The sequence below is a fragment of the Magnolia sinica genome, chromosome 16, assembly GCF_029962835.1.
Source record: "Magnolia sinica isolate HGM2019 chromosome 16, MsV1, whole genome shotgun sequence".
NCBI classification, from domain to species: Eukaryota; Viridiplantae; Streptophyta; class Magnoliopsida; order Magnoliales; family Magnoliaceae; genus Magnolia; species Magnolia sinica.
The window spans coordinates 2,499,990-2,516,951 of NC_080588.1; the positions used below are offsets into that span (position 1 = coordinate 2,499,990).

General features: G+C 41.9%; 1 protein-coding gene across 1 annotated transcript; it reads right to left on the reverse strand.

Moving 5' to 3' along the window:
* Positions 1 to 1,132: 1,132 nt before the first annotated feature.
* LOC131229546 (rho GDP-dissociation inhibitor 1-like) lies at positions 1,133 to 8,613 on the reverse strand. Its single transcript, XM_058225536.1, has 5 exons — positions 7,703 to 8,613; positions 7,331 to 7,397; positions 4,240 to 4,458; positions 2,651 to 2,775; positions 1,133 to 1,566 (listed from the first exon to the last, which is right to left on the reverse strand). Exons 1-5 carry the CDS (start codon positions 7,952 to 7,954, stop codon positions 1,486 to 1,488), a joined length of 744 nt encoding a protein of 247 aa, XP_058081519.1. The 5' UTR covers positions 7,955 to 8,613; the 3' UTR covers positions 1,133 to 1,485.
* Between the last annotated feature and the right edge of the window lie 8,349 nt (positions 8,614 to 16,962).

A 16,962-nucleotide genomic window follows, 5' to 3' on the forward strand; every position in this document is an offset into this window, starting at 1 on the left:
TCTTTATTGATAACAACTGCATATATGCTGTGATGGAGTGTTAAGGATTACTAGGTGATAAAATAGAATAATTCTAACGAAATTTTCAAGGATTTTTGAAATCTAGGTTAGCAAAAATCTAGGATGTTACAGACCTCCTAGTAGATGATTTGTCTCTAGCTAGGTCCTAGTACAGGTAGGGAGCAGACTAAGTGTAGCCCCGCCTCACTCATAATAATGCGACCCTTATTGTGATGTATGTATTCTATATCCACACTGTCCATCCATTTCGCCAAATCATTTCAGGGCATGAGCCCAGAGATAGATCCAAATCTTAGGTGGACCATATCATAGGAAACAGTAGTGATTGAATGCCCAACCATTAAAAACTTCTTTAAGGCACATCATAATATTTCCATAATGCTTATTTGCCATCCAACTTGTTGATAATGTCATATAAACATGAATGAAGGGAAAAAAACAACTTCAGCTTGTTATAAAACTTTCGCCGCCATTAATGGTCAATCACCACTGTTGCCTATGGTATAATCCACCTGAGAATTGGATCTCCTTCATTTTTGCGCCAGCCCAAAAATGATCTATTAAAATAGATGGATAGAGTCGATATAGAATACATACATTAAGGTGGTCTCCACGGCAAGGGCACACAATCTTGGATGAGTATGGACTGCACCTAATCTAAGTAGGGCCTTGGTTGGCTTCTACTTATATTTTGAGCTGTTTGGGCTGCGCCTATTCAATATTTCGACTTTGCCTGACCGGAGCCAGGCTTATTAATGGGCCCTGGGAGAGAGAAATAGAGAGAGGAAGTTTAAAAGAGTCGGCGACTCAGACTAATTGGTTCAGTCCTAACTCAAGTTGGGACTTCAGCCGAGGGTTGGTTCTGAATCAGATCCGTAGGACTGAGTCTGAGTCGAGTTGGATGAGACCGACAACTCGGGTTAGACTCGTTCAAGTCAGCTAGGATGAGTCCGACTCGGGGACTTGGACCGACTCATTCAGGCTCAAGTTGAGTTGTGACTTGCCCAAGTCCGGGCTGAATCGATCCAATTCACCTGAGTCAAGGGTGGCTCGGGGTACCGAACCGGATTGGTTTTGACCCAGCCCAAGTCAAGTCCAATGAGTCACACGGTTTAATAATCCATATAATATTCAAAATTCATTGAAGGACAGAAATGAAGCCAACATGGCAAACCAATGGTCTCTCATTCACCTACTTTGGGTTTCAATAAAATGCAGGAAATACCAAAATAAAAAATAAAATCCATAGCCAAGCTCTCTTATTAAAGTTGCGGGCCCCCACAGACTTTCGAGTGCCGGATTCCGGTGCTACATTGCCGTAAATCTCATACTCGGGCAGCAAGGGAGCTGTTTACAGAATTAGGGCGACACTTTAACATGCCGATTTGCAACGAAATTCTCTTAAGACGGAACATAAACGATCGGATGGTCACGAATGGGCCTTAGTGGGCCACATTGGAACTTTCAGCTAGTTGAGGCCCAGTCTTTCCGGATGCCGAAGGTGTAATTCATCTCCAAGTAGCACTTGTCGTCATCGTCGATGAACTGATCATGAATACAATTGCAGATTACAGTAAAAGCTAAAGGCGCGTTTGGATGCTAATTTGAATTGGATGTTGGTAGTTAATTCAATCAAGCGTAGATGATGAGAGTGGGTCGGGCCAGGTCAGGCCCACTATCTAGCCCATAAGTGAAAGATTGGGCTGGGCCAGGCATGGTTAAAAGACTCAGCTACTTGTATCTGACTCGTCCCAGTCACACCCACTCGTCCCTCGGACGAGTCTTAAAACCATGGGGCTAGGCCCACCATCCAAATATCCATCCCATTGCATTAGGATCACTCGATGTTTTACTTCAACCATCCATTTGATAGCCACCAGATGGACGGTTAGGATTGCTTCATCAATGTATTTCTTTGTGATATTATCCTTCCGAAGTGCGTCCCGCAATTTGGATGGTTTGGATAACCTGATGTCTTGGACCAGGGCTGGGCCCAATTCCAGTAGAACTAACCACGGGCCTCATGGCTAAGGGTGCGTTTAGTTGCACCACATATCATGAAATTTCTATTTAGAATATCATGATAATTGGTGCAACCAAACGCATCCTAATCAAAATCCTTCCCAAACATCTATCCTTAGGGGTGTCAATGGGCCGGGCCTGGGCTTGATCTTGTCTATGATTTTGAACTATCGACGGACCGGCCGTCTCAATTTTCTGTTTTGCAGGCCCGAGCCCGGCCCATTTACATCCGTATCCTCTAGTTCATATGTTTGCTCCGCACGCACGAGTGCAGGGAGCTGCCCATGTACACTCAAGCACACGTGCTGACATGATACGTGTGAAAGATCTAGGCTCTCCATCAGGTGGATCCCACTGGTTAGAGTGCATAAATCAGGTTTTTTCATAACTTAGATGGGCCACTGTTACGAAACAAATGGACAGCTAATACGATTATTTTCTACCGTTCGTTTTGTTCCTTGCACTGTGGATCGTCCGATGTGCAAAAAATGGCCTGATTTTATGCAGAAGATCAGAAAAATTTTGGCCCACTTGATGGAAGGCTCAGATCTCCGGAAATGTGCCATGTTGGCAGTCGTGGACTTAGCAAAGCTCAGGGTATGTGTACCTTAGTTCTTGCGGAATATGCTCCTCTAGCAAACATGCCAGAGGGTGTGGTCTCTTCCTCCATCTCATGTACGTACGGCTCTGATTGAGGACTGAAAGTTCCCAGCATTTGTTTTGTGCTGTCCACTGAAATGAGAACATCACATCACACACGGTTCACGCGTGCCAATTGGCGTGGAAACCATTTCTGACCGTTGATTGGTTGAGGGTAAATCCAGATTCCCCAACAAAAACTACGGTGAGAGATGGTTTCTACACGCAATGTAAGAGGTTTTCTACGCCTACACGCGTGTATAGCCTTCCCCATCTACATTTCATTGCGTGTGGAAGATCAGATCGGTCCATCAGGTGGGCCACAGCGAATGTACAAATTGATGGATAAAACAAGTTTTTATAGCCGTTCATTTGTTTATACACTGTGGTACGCCTGTTAATTTAAACTGCCAGATTTTTGGGCTACGCAATCTAAACAGGGTGGCCGACATGATGGACTGCTCGGATGTTACACACGTGTGCCACAGAGCATGCGCACTGGCGTGTAGGTAGAGCATAATGTAGGAGCACCCAGCGCTATGCCCCAAGAGGTAGGCATCGGACCAAGTCGGATTGAATTTGGGCTAACCCGATTTGATCCGAAATCTAGCTTGTTAGGGCCCACCTTGAATGCATGTGGTTTATCTATGCTGTTCATTCGTTTTTGCAAATCATTTTAGTGGTTGAACTCAAATCCGATGCATATTCAAAGCTCAAGTGAACCATACCACAGGGAAAAGTAAAAGTATCGATAAGAGCTACTCCGGATCAGGTAGGATCGAATCGGTCTGGATCCATTCGGATTGGGTTTTCGGGTCGGGTCGGGTCGGGCCAGATAAGGGCCAATTCGAACTCGACCCAAAAAGAATTCGGATTTGGATGGAGCTACCCGATCCGCACTGATCTAGACTGTCGGTTCGGTTCTGATCGGGTCTGAATGGGTCAAATCCACTGAATCGAGTCTATTTTGTCCAGCTCTACCTAGGAATATCTTCACTCTATACAATGGGACCCATGGTTCGATTATCAAAACCGTTAATTTGGTAGCCCTACTATGAATTTCGGACGGAATGAAATCTCGCCAATCCGAACCCTTCATTCGGGGGCCAGCAGAATGATGATTAAGAAAGAGAATACATCCACCGTCCAAGTTGGCCTGAATAGTGGACAAAGATTCAACGCTAGGATTTTCCATTACGGGAGATTATTTCCATGAATATGGCATCCACAGTGGGGCCCATCATATCAACGGTTTGAATCGCTCATGGGATCAAGACTCGATTGACGGTTGAGATCAGCTCTGAACAAGCATGACTGAGCCCACATGTGGACATGGATCCGTCCATCACGTGGGGGCCACTTACAGATGATCTTGCCCGAAAATCCAGCCGATCAATGGGGAGTCCATGTTCAAAACAATAATCTGGACGGTCCATGATCAGCCCACTCGATGAACGAACGGGTCTGATTTTCGGGTCAGGCCATTGGCACCTGAAGGCCCAGCTGATGAACGGTCCACAGAGCGAGTTAGTGGACAGTTTTTAAAAAAAGGATTACCTTTCATACCAGTCTTCCAAACAGTGTTGGTGTAAGTGAGGCCAGAGACAATGTTGTGGCTGACGAGAAAAGAGAATTTGAGGCTGTAACGGCTACCTTCTTTCAGCGTAAATAATAAGCCTTTGGGCTGCGGGACCACCGGAACTTCTAGAACCAACTCAGGTCTATCAGGTGATAGGATTGAAATCCCAAAGATCTTCACCTCTGCCTCCAGCTTCTCTACATCATCAAAATAAAATAAAATAAAATCATTGAGAATGATTAAGTGGGTGGGCCAGGCCCAAGATCACCATGAGTGGCCCATAATCATAATCTTGTTGCTTACATACTTAAAAGCATAGTATTAAAACTTGCTAATCTGACTAAAAACCCGGCTGAGTCAGCCTGACTTGATGAGATTCTGTACCGAATCTCTTCGAAAACCCGCCCACAACTCAACTCGACAAGACCTGCCAAGTTGATCCACCGAGTTGACCCGAAAACTCTATTAACTCGCAAATCAGCACCGCATGGCTATGTTTTCAATCTGTGAAGCTTCACATCCAAACTCTTAAAATTGTTAGAATCGCTATGTTTCGCTTCACTTTTTTCTGTCAGGTGCGCATACGAGTATCTCCGACCTAATTGATCACTTGACCAAACTATGTTTTTTTTAAAAATAAAAATAAAATAAGGGAGGGAGGCAAGAATGTAGCATCCCCTGAAATTGTGTATCGAAACACTGTTACGTCCACAAGTGGGACCGTCAGAGAGTCATACTAGTCCAACTGAATACCCTAATTAGGCCAAAATTGACGAATTTGAGATAACTAGAGTTGGATGCCGTTTCGCTAATTGTGAATGAGTAGGGTTGCAAATTTAGGGAAACCCGACACTAATTGAGGCCCGTGAGAAATCATGAAGGTTAACTTATCTCGAAAATATCCTGATTAACCAGATTAGGTCTAGACCAAATATTAATGGTCCATTAAACTTGAGACTATAAAATAACGTCTGTCTTATCAGGCTTGATATCCATCGCAGATATTGAGCCGAGATAATGTCTAAGGTCGCTCAACTTTGACCAACAAGTCGAATGCATGAGTGCCTTAAGTGATAACCTAAATTTAAGTGAAATTAGTCCTCTTAGTTTTTTGTCGAAGTTGTAGCTTTAAAACCGTTGGATGATGACCAAAATTAGGACAATGATCGAGATAATTACACTACTCACATTTGTATAGTTGTAACCCTAATCGACGGTTGGTGACCATCAATCTTAGTTAGGGCATTCCTCATTAATCGACACATTCGATCATCGGATAGTTGTGTCCAAATGTAGATCTCTTAGTGGGACACTTATCCCATGGCTTAGATTGGCTCGTATGCCTACCGATGGATCCTATTGGTCGAAAACGACATCTCTTAGGATTACTGCAATGAACAAAGGACAATTGGAGCCATTTATGCACATTCTGACACTATAAATATCATTTCATTTCTCACCTCGTTTCTTCTTAAGAATTTGTGCCCTAGCCTTGAAATAAAGAGAGGAAAAGATGAGAAAGAAGAAGAGAAAGTGAGAGAGAGAGATATCAGAAGCGTTTATCCTTCTCCCTTCGATTAGGGACTTAGCTACAACCGAATATTTTAGTTCATTACTAGTTTTTGACGCATTTATTTTAGAGTATGTTGCATTATTTAGCTTAGTTGTATAATTGCTCGGATGTTAGGTTAAACATATCGAAAGATCACGCTTCTATAAAGCATAAGTGACACTCAAAATATCAAAGTTTAAGTACATATTCAACCCCTGAAATTTAGAGCGTTACAAAGAATCAATCACGCAATTTCTTTTAAGCAAGGGTGGCAATGGGCCAGGCTCGGCCTAAGACCCAAGTCAGTTTTAGCCTCGGTAGCCCATTGCCATCCCCAAACCCTAACCTTAATCTGGTTTAAAAAGGTCTTAGCCTTAGCCGTAGCCGTACACGGTGGGGTTGGATTGGTCTAATAAATAAATAAAGATATAATTAAAGGTTTATAATGGTCTAATTTAAGTTTTTTTTTAAAATCTTCTCCAACAAATCCTATCATTTAAAAGATTTTGACAATAGAAACATAACCCAAATCCCAAAAAAGTCTTTTATTTATAGATGAAAGTTGAATGGGACCCTTATACTTCTCTTTAGTATAGCAGTAACCTACTTGATCATCGAACTGAGCCAACAGGCAGGCCAAAGCATTCACCATTGACCTCGCTTGGTCCTCCGCCTTATAAACCCTAGCTTTGGAGGGCCAAGCATTTAGGATATTTTATATATTATACCTATTTTAAAATATATTAAATATTCCACATAAGCTATATAATTTAAATTTAATTATTAAAAATGCTGAGTTGAGTTGAGTTGGCTAGATACCAACTCAAACCGCGATTTCAAACTATAGTGGAAACTACCGAAAATAGAAAAATAAAAGATGATGATTTTGATCCAAACGGTATTTACCACTTAGCCTAACTTTCTAAGGAAAAGATTCAAATGATCAAAGGTTTAAAATAGTCCAATCTTAAAATTTGATAAATCCCTTCTAATAAACAGCTTCAATAGATACTCAGTTCAAATATTTTTAAACTATTCATGTAGGTCAAATGTAACTACTCACAAGCATATTCTAACCGTTAATCCTGTTTTATAACGTTGGCCCACCTGATGATTGAATCGGGGCTATTGGAGGCTAGATTTCAAGCATGGGCCTAGCCTTCGAGCCACGTTTTGGAGCCCAAGCCCTGACCTAGATGGTTGGGCTGGTCAGTACATTGTCAGCCCATTTGACATCCAAGCCATTGAAATGGTAGGGCCCCTATTGGAGGGTAATTAACCGCAAAAACCAATTTAATCAGGTGGTCCAGAACTGCACATTGATTGAATGTCCCTTCCATTGTTTCTACGGTATGATCCATCTGATGATTGGATAAGATGGTTTTAGCCCCAATGACCTTCAAAAGATCCTACTTTTTCAAGGGATCAGATGATATATGAAAGAGATTCATTGGATGTATGATGGACGGATGGTAACATTGTGGGGCCCACTGAGATGGACCAGGGGAAAAACATACCTCCAACGGACTCCATATCAACGCTCCCTAGAAGCTGCTCCTTCCACCTCCTCAAGCTCTCATCATCCTATTCCATGAAAAGAAGGAAAAAAAGATCTAAATAAACAAAAATAAAAAAATCAGACACGCGGCACAAAAATCCATGATCCGGACCGTCCATCATTAAAACATTGACAACAATCTCAATTCCTACCGCTTCTGATACCCTTTTCAACCGTTCACTCAGATATCAAAGATCCGACGGTTAAAATCATGCGATCACCAAGAATTTCGCAGTACCACCAAACCACAGCACGAAAAACCCAATGAACGGTTCGGATCATAGATCATGATCCTACATGTCCAATTTCTCGTGGGGCATGAGTATCAAACCTTGTCCTTCTCCATGTGCTCTTTGAGAGTAATCTGTGGGCCCAGCACAATGGCCGTCCTTTTGTCTTCGTCATCATCTTCCTCTTCAGCGTAAGAGACCTCACTTGTCTGTCTGTCCAATCTCTCTTCTTCTCCATTGAAATTCTCCGCAGGTGCACCTGAGTCTCCATTCTCCTCAGGTGTACCAGACACTTTCTTCTCATCCAATCCCATGTCTTTTGAACTAGAAGCACCCCCAACACTCGCAGACATTTATGACCCCCATAAAATGACAAATCAGACCCAATACAGGACAAAAGACAGATAAGACAAAAAATAAAACAAAACTTAACAAATCAAAACCCAAGAAAAACACAAAAAACAAAAAACACCCAAAAGTCAACAAACACAAAAAGAAAGAGAATTGATATTTACACCCCAGAATTTTTTACACACACCTCAAGATGGCTACACTAGGTTTCTTGAGAGAGGATTTTGGGAAAAGAAGAGGGTGCATGTATAAAAACATGGGTGTGAAAATCAGCTTCCAAAAAAGGAAAATTCAATAAAACAACGACAATAAAAAGGAAATTCTCTGAAAAGAAGAAAACACAAAAACCACCCAAAACAAAACCAATAAAGAAAACTCCCTAACAAAGAAAACCCATAAAGGGGAATTGAAAAAAGGGGACCAAAATGGTGTAAAAGATGAAAAAAGTGGGTGTTATTTTTGTAGTTTTTGAGAGTTGGGGTTGAATCTTTCAATGGGGAAAAAATGGAAAGAGAGAAATGTGGGGAGTTGGATGAGTTTGTACAAAGGAGGAAATGGTCATGTGGGGATGAGAATTTATGAGAGAGAGAGAGAGAGGTGGGGAGATCGTGAAAGCCATTTTGCATGATTCGAGGGGCCTTTCACAACAGCTTACAATGGGTGGATGATAGCTGCCCTTTTGACCAGTTCATAAGGATCGGGAGTAGTGGGCCCCACGTACACACCACCCACGGATTGGCTACTCCCCCTGCCACCAGCCACTCTGTGGGCCCCACCTTGATTCATGTGTTTCATCCATTCCGTTCATCCATTTTTAAAGATCATTTTAGGGCTTGTACCCGTAAATACGAAGGATATAAATCTCAGGTGGACCATACCGCACGAAAACAATAGTGATTGGATATCCACCATTAAAATCCTCCTAAGGCCCACTATACTGTTTACTTGACATCCAATCTTTTGATTAAGTCATACAGACGTAAATGAAGGGAAAAAAACAAAGATCAGCTTGATCCAAAACTTTTAATGCCCTAAAAAGTTTTTAATGGTTGATATTCATTCAATAGTATTTCCTTTAATGTGGTCCACTTGATATTGATATATATCTCATTTTTGATCTCATATTATAAAATGATCTATAAAAATAGATGAACGGCATAGATGAAACGCACACATCATGGTGAGGCCCACAGAGCACCGACCACCAGCCTATGGCTGGTGGCAAGAGAGTCCTTACAGGGGACAGGAAGCAGATTAGCCGCACAGCACCGGCCTGGCTGGTGTGGGTACCTGTCGTGCGAAGACGAGCGCTGACGGAAATGGATTGTCTACTCAGTGGTCGGTGCTTTGTGGGCCCCAACATGATGTATGTGTCTCATTCATGCTGTTCATCCATTTTTTATGTATTTCATCAGTTCCATTCATCCATTTTTAAAGATCATTTTAATATTTTATCCCAAAAATTAGAGATATACAAATCTCAGGTGGTCCACACCACATGAAAACAATAGTGATTGGATATCCACCATTAAAATCCTCTTAAGGCCTACTGTAGTTTGTTTGATATCTAATCTGTTGACTAGGTCATACAGGCCCAGATGAAGGGAAAAACAAAAATCAGCTTGATCCAAAGCTTTTATGGCACCCAAAATGTTTTTAATGGTCAACGCTCATTCAACAATGTTTCCTGTAATGTGGTCCACATGAGATTGGGATATAACTCATTATTGGCCTTTACCGTAAAATGATATGTAAAAACAGATGGACAGCATGGATGAAACATATACATCATGGTGGGTCCCACAGAGCACCAACCTGTCGTGCGAAGACGAGCGCTGACGGAAATGGATTGTCTACTCAGTGGTCGGTGCTTTGTGGGCCCCAACATGATGTATGTGTCTCATTCATGCTGTTCATCCATTTTTTTCAAATATTTTTATGGTATGAACCAAAAAATTAGGTGGATGCCACAAAGTGTTGATTAAACTCTCACCTTTAAAAACTTCTGGAGGCTACAAAAGTTTTAGATGAAGCTTATATTTGTTTTTCACCTTCATCCAAGTCCGTATAACCTAATTTAAAGGTTAGATGTCAAATAAAAATTACAGTGGGCCCTATGAGGTTTTTAATGGTAGACATTCAATTACTAGTATTTTTTCATGGTGTGGTTCACTTCAGATTTTGATCTGCCTCATTTGTAGAATGAAATATTAAAATGATTTGTAAAAATGGATGGATGGTGTGGATGAAATACATATATTAAGGTGGGGATCATATCGGACCGACCACTAGCCACCTGCTATTCTCAGCATCGTTGGCCAAACCGCGTCCAGCGCTGATGCTCCTCCAGTTCCGAAGTTGTACTTACGGTTCAACGGAGGTCAAAGTTACATGGTCCTCACAATTATTTATTTATTTATTATATCCATGCCATTCATTCATTTGTAGAGACCATTTTAGAGCATAAAATTAAAATGAGTCATATACAAGCTCAAGTGGACCACAACGCAAACAACAGTGGGACAATGATTGTCGCGGTTAAAATATTCATAGGGCTCACCATAACATTTATATTTCATCCTATTTATAAGATCACACATGCCTGGGTTAGAGGAAAAACAATTTTCATATTGATCCAAAACTTTTGTTACCCTGAAAGGATTTTAATGGTAGATGTTCAATCCCTTGCTACTTTTTGTAGCATGGTCCACTTGATCTTTTACTCTATCTATTTCTTTTTTATCTAAAGCCTTATCACGAGATCATAAAATAGATGAACAGTTTGGATATAACACATACCTAAAATGACGGGATCCACATAACTTGATGACATCAACACATCAGCCAGGTCAGTGGTGTGTGGTACACCAGCCAATCCACTTCCCTCTTGTATAGGGTTGTTAACGGAGGTCGGGTCTTAGAGGTTTGTTTTTTTTTTTTGGGTTAGCTTATTAGTACACCCACGGTTAGATCACACTTCACTGTTAGCCACCCCCGCTAGGGAATCCATGCTAAGACCTCTGTGTTGAAACGAGGTATCTTTCACTCAGTCTACCACTTGAGGTATGGAACTGGGCGTGGGTCTTAGAGTTTACCAATCGGATCCCAGGCTTGTTTCTTTAAGGATATGGACCCGGATCCGATTGGATTTTGGGCACATGTCCAGTATCCATAGCCCACAGGGCTTTGGTTGCTTGCATTTAGTATACATTAGATTCCAAATTCCAAATATATGGAAATCTAATGCATTGATCCGAAACTTTTGTAGCCCCCTGGAAGTCTTTAACGGTGTGCCTTCAATTCCTACCGTGTGGTCCACTTGAGATCTAGATCTACTGTAATGTTGGGACCATACCTTAAAATGAGCATGAAAAACTGATGGACCACGTGCATACACAACGAATACATCAAGGTGGGCCGAATGGTTAGCGACAACACCAATGTAATCCGCTCCAGTGCGGTAAACTCACAGTATAAGAATAAAAGCCACAAAAATCCGTTCCCCATTGAGTTTACATGTAGCTGAAATCCACTCCCACCATTAGATGGGTCATCGAGATCTATGATCATAGGAAAAAATTCGGATTAACTTGTGATTTTGGTGGACCACACCAAATTAAAAACATACACTCTTGATTTTTACCGGGCCCGCTTTGATGATTATATGAAATACATTCCAATCATTAGATGTCACACAAAAATTTAAACTTAGATACTAAAAATCAGGGCTATCTTTAACTGAAATGGCCCACACCAAGGAAAACAATTTAGAGGACCTCTGTTTCACAACCCACTGATTCCAATTGCGTGTTCCACCTAAATTAAAAATGGAGCTGATTTTTAGGAACTAAGCCTGGTATAGTGTGAAACACCTGGTGGCCGGAATGGATTTCTAATAAACATGAAGATGAACTCATCTTTGCAGTTGCCTCTAGGCCATTTACACTTTACCATTTCAGCTATCCAGTAAGGAGAAAGAACCCCGTAGTAGGAAAAAATACACGAGATTTCTCTCTCATGGATAGATTGCTTTCTGTTTTTTTGGGGTTACATTGTTAGTACATACTCAACTGTCAGTACACACTCAACTGTTAGCCACCCAGTAGGGAGTCGGTACCAAGACCTCTATGTTTAAACGAGGGTATCTTCACTCAAAAATAAATTGCTAAGTGCCCTTCCCTGGATGAAGATCTTATTGGGGTAACTCAGATTGCTACCAGTGTAGATTTTATTTAGGGAAAATTTTCGAGGGAAGCGGATTGCGTACTACCTCCGCCCGGATGGTAATTCGTTCGAGTATAGTTTTATGGGGGTCATCGTGATGTAAGCGTCTTATCCATGCCGTCCATACCTATTAACAGATCATTTTATGGAATGATCCAAAAAATGAAGCAGTTGTAGACCTCTATCGGACCACACCAAAGGAAGCAGCGGTGATAATGACACCCACCATTAAAACCTCTCTAAGGGCCACTGTGATGTTTTTTTACCATCCAACATATTCATAAGGTCACGTGGACTTGGATGAAGTGAAAATACAAATATCAGCTTGATCTGGAACTTCTGCAGCTCCCAATAAAATTTTAATGGTGGTCCTTGAATCCCCACTTTGTGGTTCACTTAAACCATGGTTTTGCCTCATTTTTTTATTTCATATTCTGTAATGATCTGTAAATAGGGATGGACGGCGTGGATAAGATGTTTGCATCACGGTGGCCCCCACAGAGCTCTGCTCGGGACGGATTACCGTCGGGGCGGGGGTAGGACGCAATCCGCTTCCATTTTCAAGATACCCTCTTTAAGGAAAAATTTATTTAGTATGGTAACTCGGATTTTACAGTATAGATTTTCCCTGAATAAAGAGGATATCTTGAAAGGTCTTCCCTAAATAAAGAGGACATCACACCGAGTCGCCGACTCAATCCGAGTCACATTGGATTTTGCTTTCAAGTTTGGGACTCGATTCGACATGTCCGGTGAATATGGTTAGGTCCAGATTCATTGCAGTCTGATTAGAGAGAAAGAAACCAGAGAGAGAAGTAGGAAGAGGGGCAGTAGTGGTGCAGTTGTGTGTTTAGATCACCTGTAGTGTTGTTGACTGGCTCGCGACCGAGTCACAATTCAAATTGAGCTGAGTTTTGAGTTTTTGTCATTCATTATCTCAGTTGCTGCCCTAGAGCTTTGTTGGTCGATAAGAGAAGAAGATATAGAACAATTGATGACAATGGATCATTCCTCCTTTCTACAGTCGAGTTGAGCATTGTGGCGACTCACCGTCATTCGACCTATAAACCAATAGTGTGTTGAGTTTTATTGCTATGTGGCACAATTTAGAAGAAAGAAAGTCAAGGAAGAAAAAGAAGGAATAGTAGAAGAATATTAGAAAGTCTAGATGTTCTTGTTTGGAGGTTGGGTTATGCTGAGTCAACTCAATTATCATTCCACCAAGTTCGAGTTGGGCTTAGATGCAATCCAGACCATATTTGGCCACTACGGCTAAGTTTGGGTTGGGTCAAAGTTAGCTAAACCAAACAATTAGTGGATTGTTCCTCTTAAACTCAATAGACTTGTTTGCACTAGGTCAAAATGAGTTGAGAGATATTGGGTAAGTTGACTTAGCGAATTCTTTTACTGTTTTAAAAGCAATTTAAATTTGATCTTAGTCATTTATATAGTATTGTAATTTTCATCAGATATTAAGCCAGATGAGGATCAAGCTAAGTTGTGTCAATTGGGTTGAGTTCAAGTTACATCAATTAGGTCACACCTCAAGGTGAGCTAAAGCCTTGTATATTAGCTTTCTAGATGAATTTAAGTTATTAAATTCTTATTTGAGATAATTATCTATTTTTCTCCACATCCCTTATCTACTTTCTTATCACGTTAGATTCATGCTAGTTTTTTTGGTGAAATTAATGGTGTGTGTTTGTTTTTGATAAAAGGCAATCCATTTGAATTATAGCTTTCTTTAACCTTGATTTAAGAAATTTTTTAGTTCTTGCCATTGAAATACATACGATTCTGCTCAATATCTATTTGAATGGAAATTTTCTGAATTGCTTCTGTAAGTAGAGCCTTTTCCAGGAAGATTTCTGGTTGAGAGAATGGAATCTCTACCCATACCCTGCTTTTTCCACCAAGTCAACCAAGACCTTACCTCTCCCTTACCTCTCATGCCAACAAGGCAATGCTACCCATACCCCATCTCATCTCATGCCCAAAAAGTCAATTTGCCCCATCCCTCACCCATACACTCCATGTCATCCATCCTTATAACTCTCATCACTCTTTCATTTCTCTCTTCACCCCATTCAAGCAACTCCTAAGAGAGCCAACGTCCATAGCTTCTAAGGATATTAGAGAGCCATGTGTGGCCCACCTTCTACTCCTCTCATCTCCCATCTCCACCTTTCAAATTTCATCATCCACCCTTAAAGAAGGAGCTTAGGAGCTAAGGAGTTGAAGGAGCTAAAGAAGAAGAACGATTGGTGGGTGTTCATAGCATTCGATCTCATTTTCTTTTGATTTAGGGCCCACATTTGGTGGGACCCATCTTGATGTATGCATTGTATAAGACCCGTATCCTAGTCTGTACCGTTTCATTAGTTTCCGCGGTCCTTCCGGTCAAATTCTGGCAACCTTCACACCGTATCTGATGATTCTCTCTCCTAGGATGGAGTGGGCCCCACCATTATGTGATAAGTTTACTCCATCCATCAGACGGTGTGGCCCACCACATTCCAAGAAAGATCCACCATCCACTGTTAGAACGGTGGGAAGACCCACACACTGGATGTATCACCCCTCTTTTTTTAAATTTTTGTGTATTTATATATATAATATATAATATAATATAATATAATATATATATATGGTGGGCCACCACGTGGTTCCACCTTGATAGTAAACGAATCAAGTATCCAGACCATCCAGCGTCCCTGCTGCTGGGCGCTGGACTGGATGGCATATGTGTATAATATATTATATTTACATTGTATTATATTAATATTATATTAATCGTATGGTGGGCCACTGCCACGTGGGACCCACCCTTTTACGTGTGTAAGGATCAGCACCGTCCAGGTGAGTCTGGACGGTACCATGGGCCTAGTGTATGGATTTTATCCAACCGTCCATCCATTGACGTCAGCTGGTGGGCCACTTCCACGTGGAACCCACCTGTTGGGAGCAGAAAGGCTGGTGCATCTCAAACCAGCTGTATGGGTGGGACGTCACCAGATCCTACGGGACCCACTCTATGTATTTCAACCCACCGTCCATTTGGACGATGGGAAATCCACACGCCTACAGTTCCGTAGGCCACTGCCATGATTTATGTGTTTTGAATACACGCCGTTCACCTACCTGGTGGCACCCATCATCGTTGGACATGCTTCATCTACACCGTTCATATGTACAGTACCATCAGCGGCCCCACTATGATGGATGTTTTCCATCCAAACCGTCCATACACGTGGGGCCTACCATCAGGCCGTCCAGGGACACTGGGCATTGACAGCGCTGACATTCCTACCCCCACACGCACGTGTGTGTGTGTGTGTATATATATATATGTTATGTAATATAATATATTTTATATTAAATAATATCACGATGGGTCTGGTACGACCCCCCATCGTGATGCGAATGTTGTATCCCTGCCATACATCTGTGTGTGGATGTGGGGCCACCGTGATGTTTGGGTTCTGCCACACCCGTGGGACCCACCGCTCGATGAATGTGCTGCATCCAGTCATCCATCCATTTGGCTATTTGTCTCAGTTTTGAGACTGAAAATGAGACAGATCCAGTTATCAAATGGACCACACTACAGACAACAGTGGTATTGAACGTCTGCCATTGACACCCCATTTTGGGTCACAGAAGTCTTAGATTAATATGATATTTGTTTCTTCCCCCTGTCCAGGTCTTTGTGAACTCATGAACGGACTGGATGGAAAATAAACGTTATGGTGGGCCCAGGAAATTTTAAGGGTGAAAATCATTATCTCCAATGTTATTTGTGGTATAGTCCAGATGATCTTTTAATTTGATTCATTGTTTGGATAATGCTTTAAAATGATATCTATAGATGGATGAGTGGTGTGGCCCAAGTTGTGTGGCCTACTAGTTATATTTTAGAGGCCTAATACCACGTATTCGGGGCTCATTGGTTGAGGCCCATTGTGATGTATTTGGAGCCCATGGGTAGAGGCCCATAGTGTTGTGTATTAGGCCCATTTGATTTGGCCCCTTTGATCGGCCCAATTGATTCGGCCCATTTGTATTGGCCCATTTGATTCGGCTCATTTACTCGGCCCATTTACTCGGCCTATTTGATTTAGCCCATTTGATGTGGCCCACTTGATGTATACAAGGCCCACCGGTGCGACCCATTGATGCGGCCCATTTAACATTTACGAGGCCCATTGTTGTGGCCCATTGCGATATATATGAGGCCTTGAGATGTGGCCCATTGTGATGTATATGCGGCCGCGAGTGAGGCCCGATGTGATGTAATTATGCCCCATGTGCCGAGGCCCATTGTGATGTATATGCGGCCCATGAGTGAGGCTCGATGTGATGTATTTATGGCCCATGTACCAAGGCCCATTGTGATGTATATTGGGCCCACTATATGTTTGGCTCTATGTGGGCCACTCCTTGGAAGCAATGTTGGTTAAATGTCCACATTGATGGGCAATGATGGTTGAATGTCCACATTATGGCCTTCTCTTAGGCCATTTGTTAGGCCGATTGTTGTGACCGATTACCGATTCTCGATTATCGATCAATTCTTATTGTTGTAGTCGATTGCCGATAATTGATCAAGGTCGATTATCGATGTATTCCGATTCTCGTGGCCGATTGTCGATCCCGATTGTCGTAACCGATTGCCGATTCCGATTGAGCGTGACTAATTTGTCGATTCGATTATCGATTGATTCCGATTGTCGTGACCGATTGCCGATTCTAATTGGCGTGATCGATTTACCGATTCTAATTATCG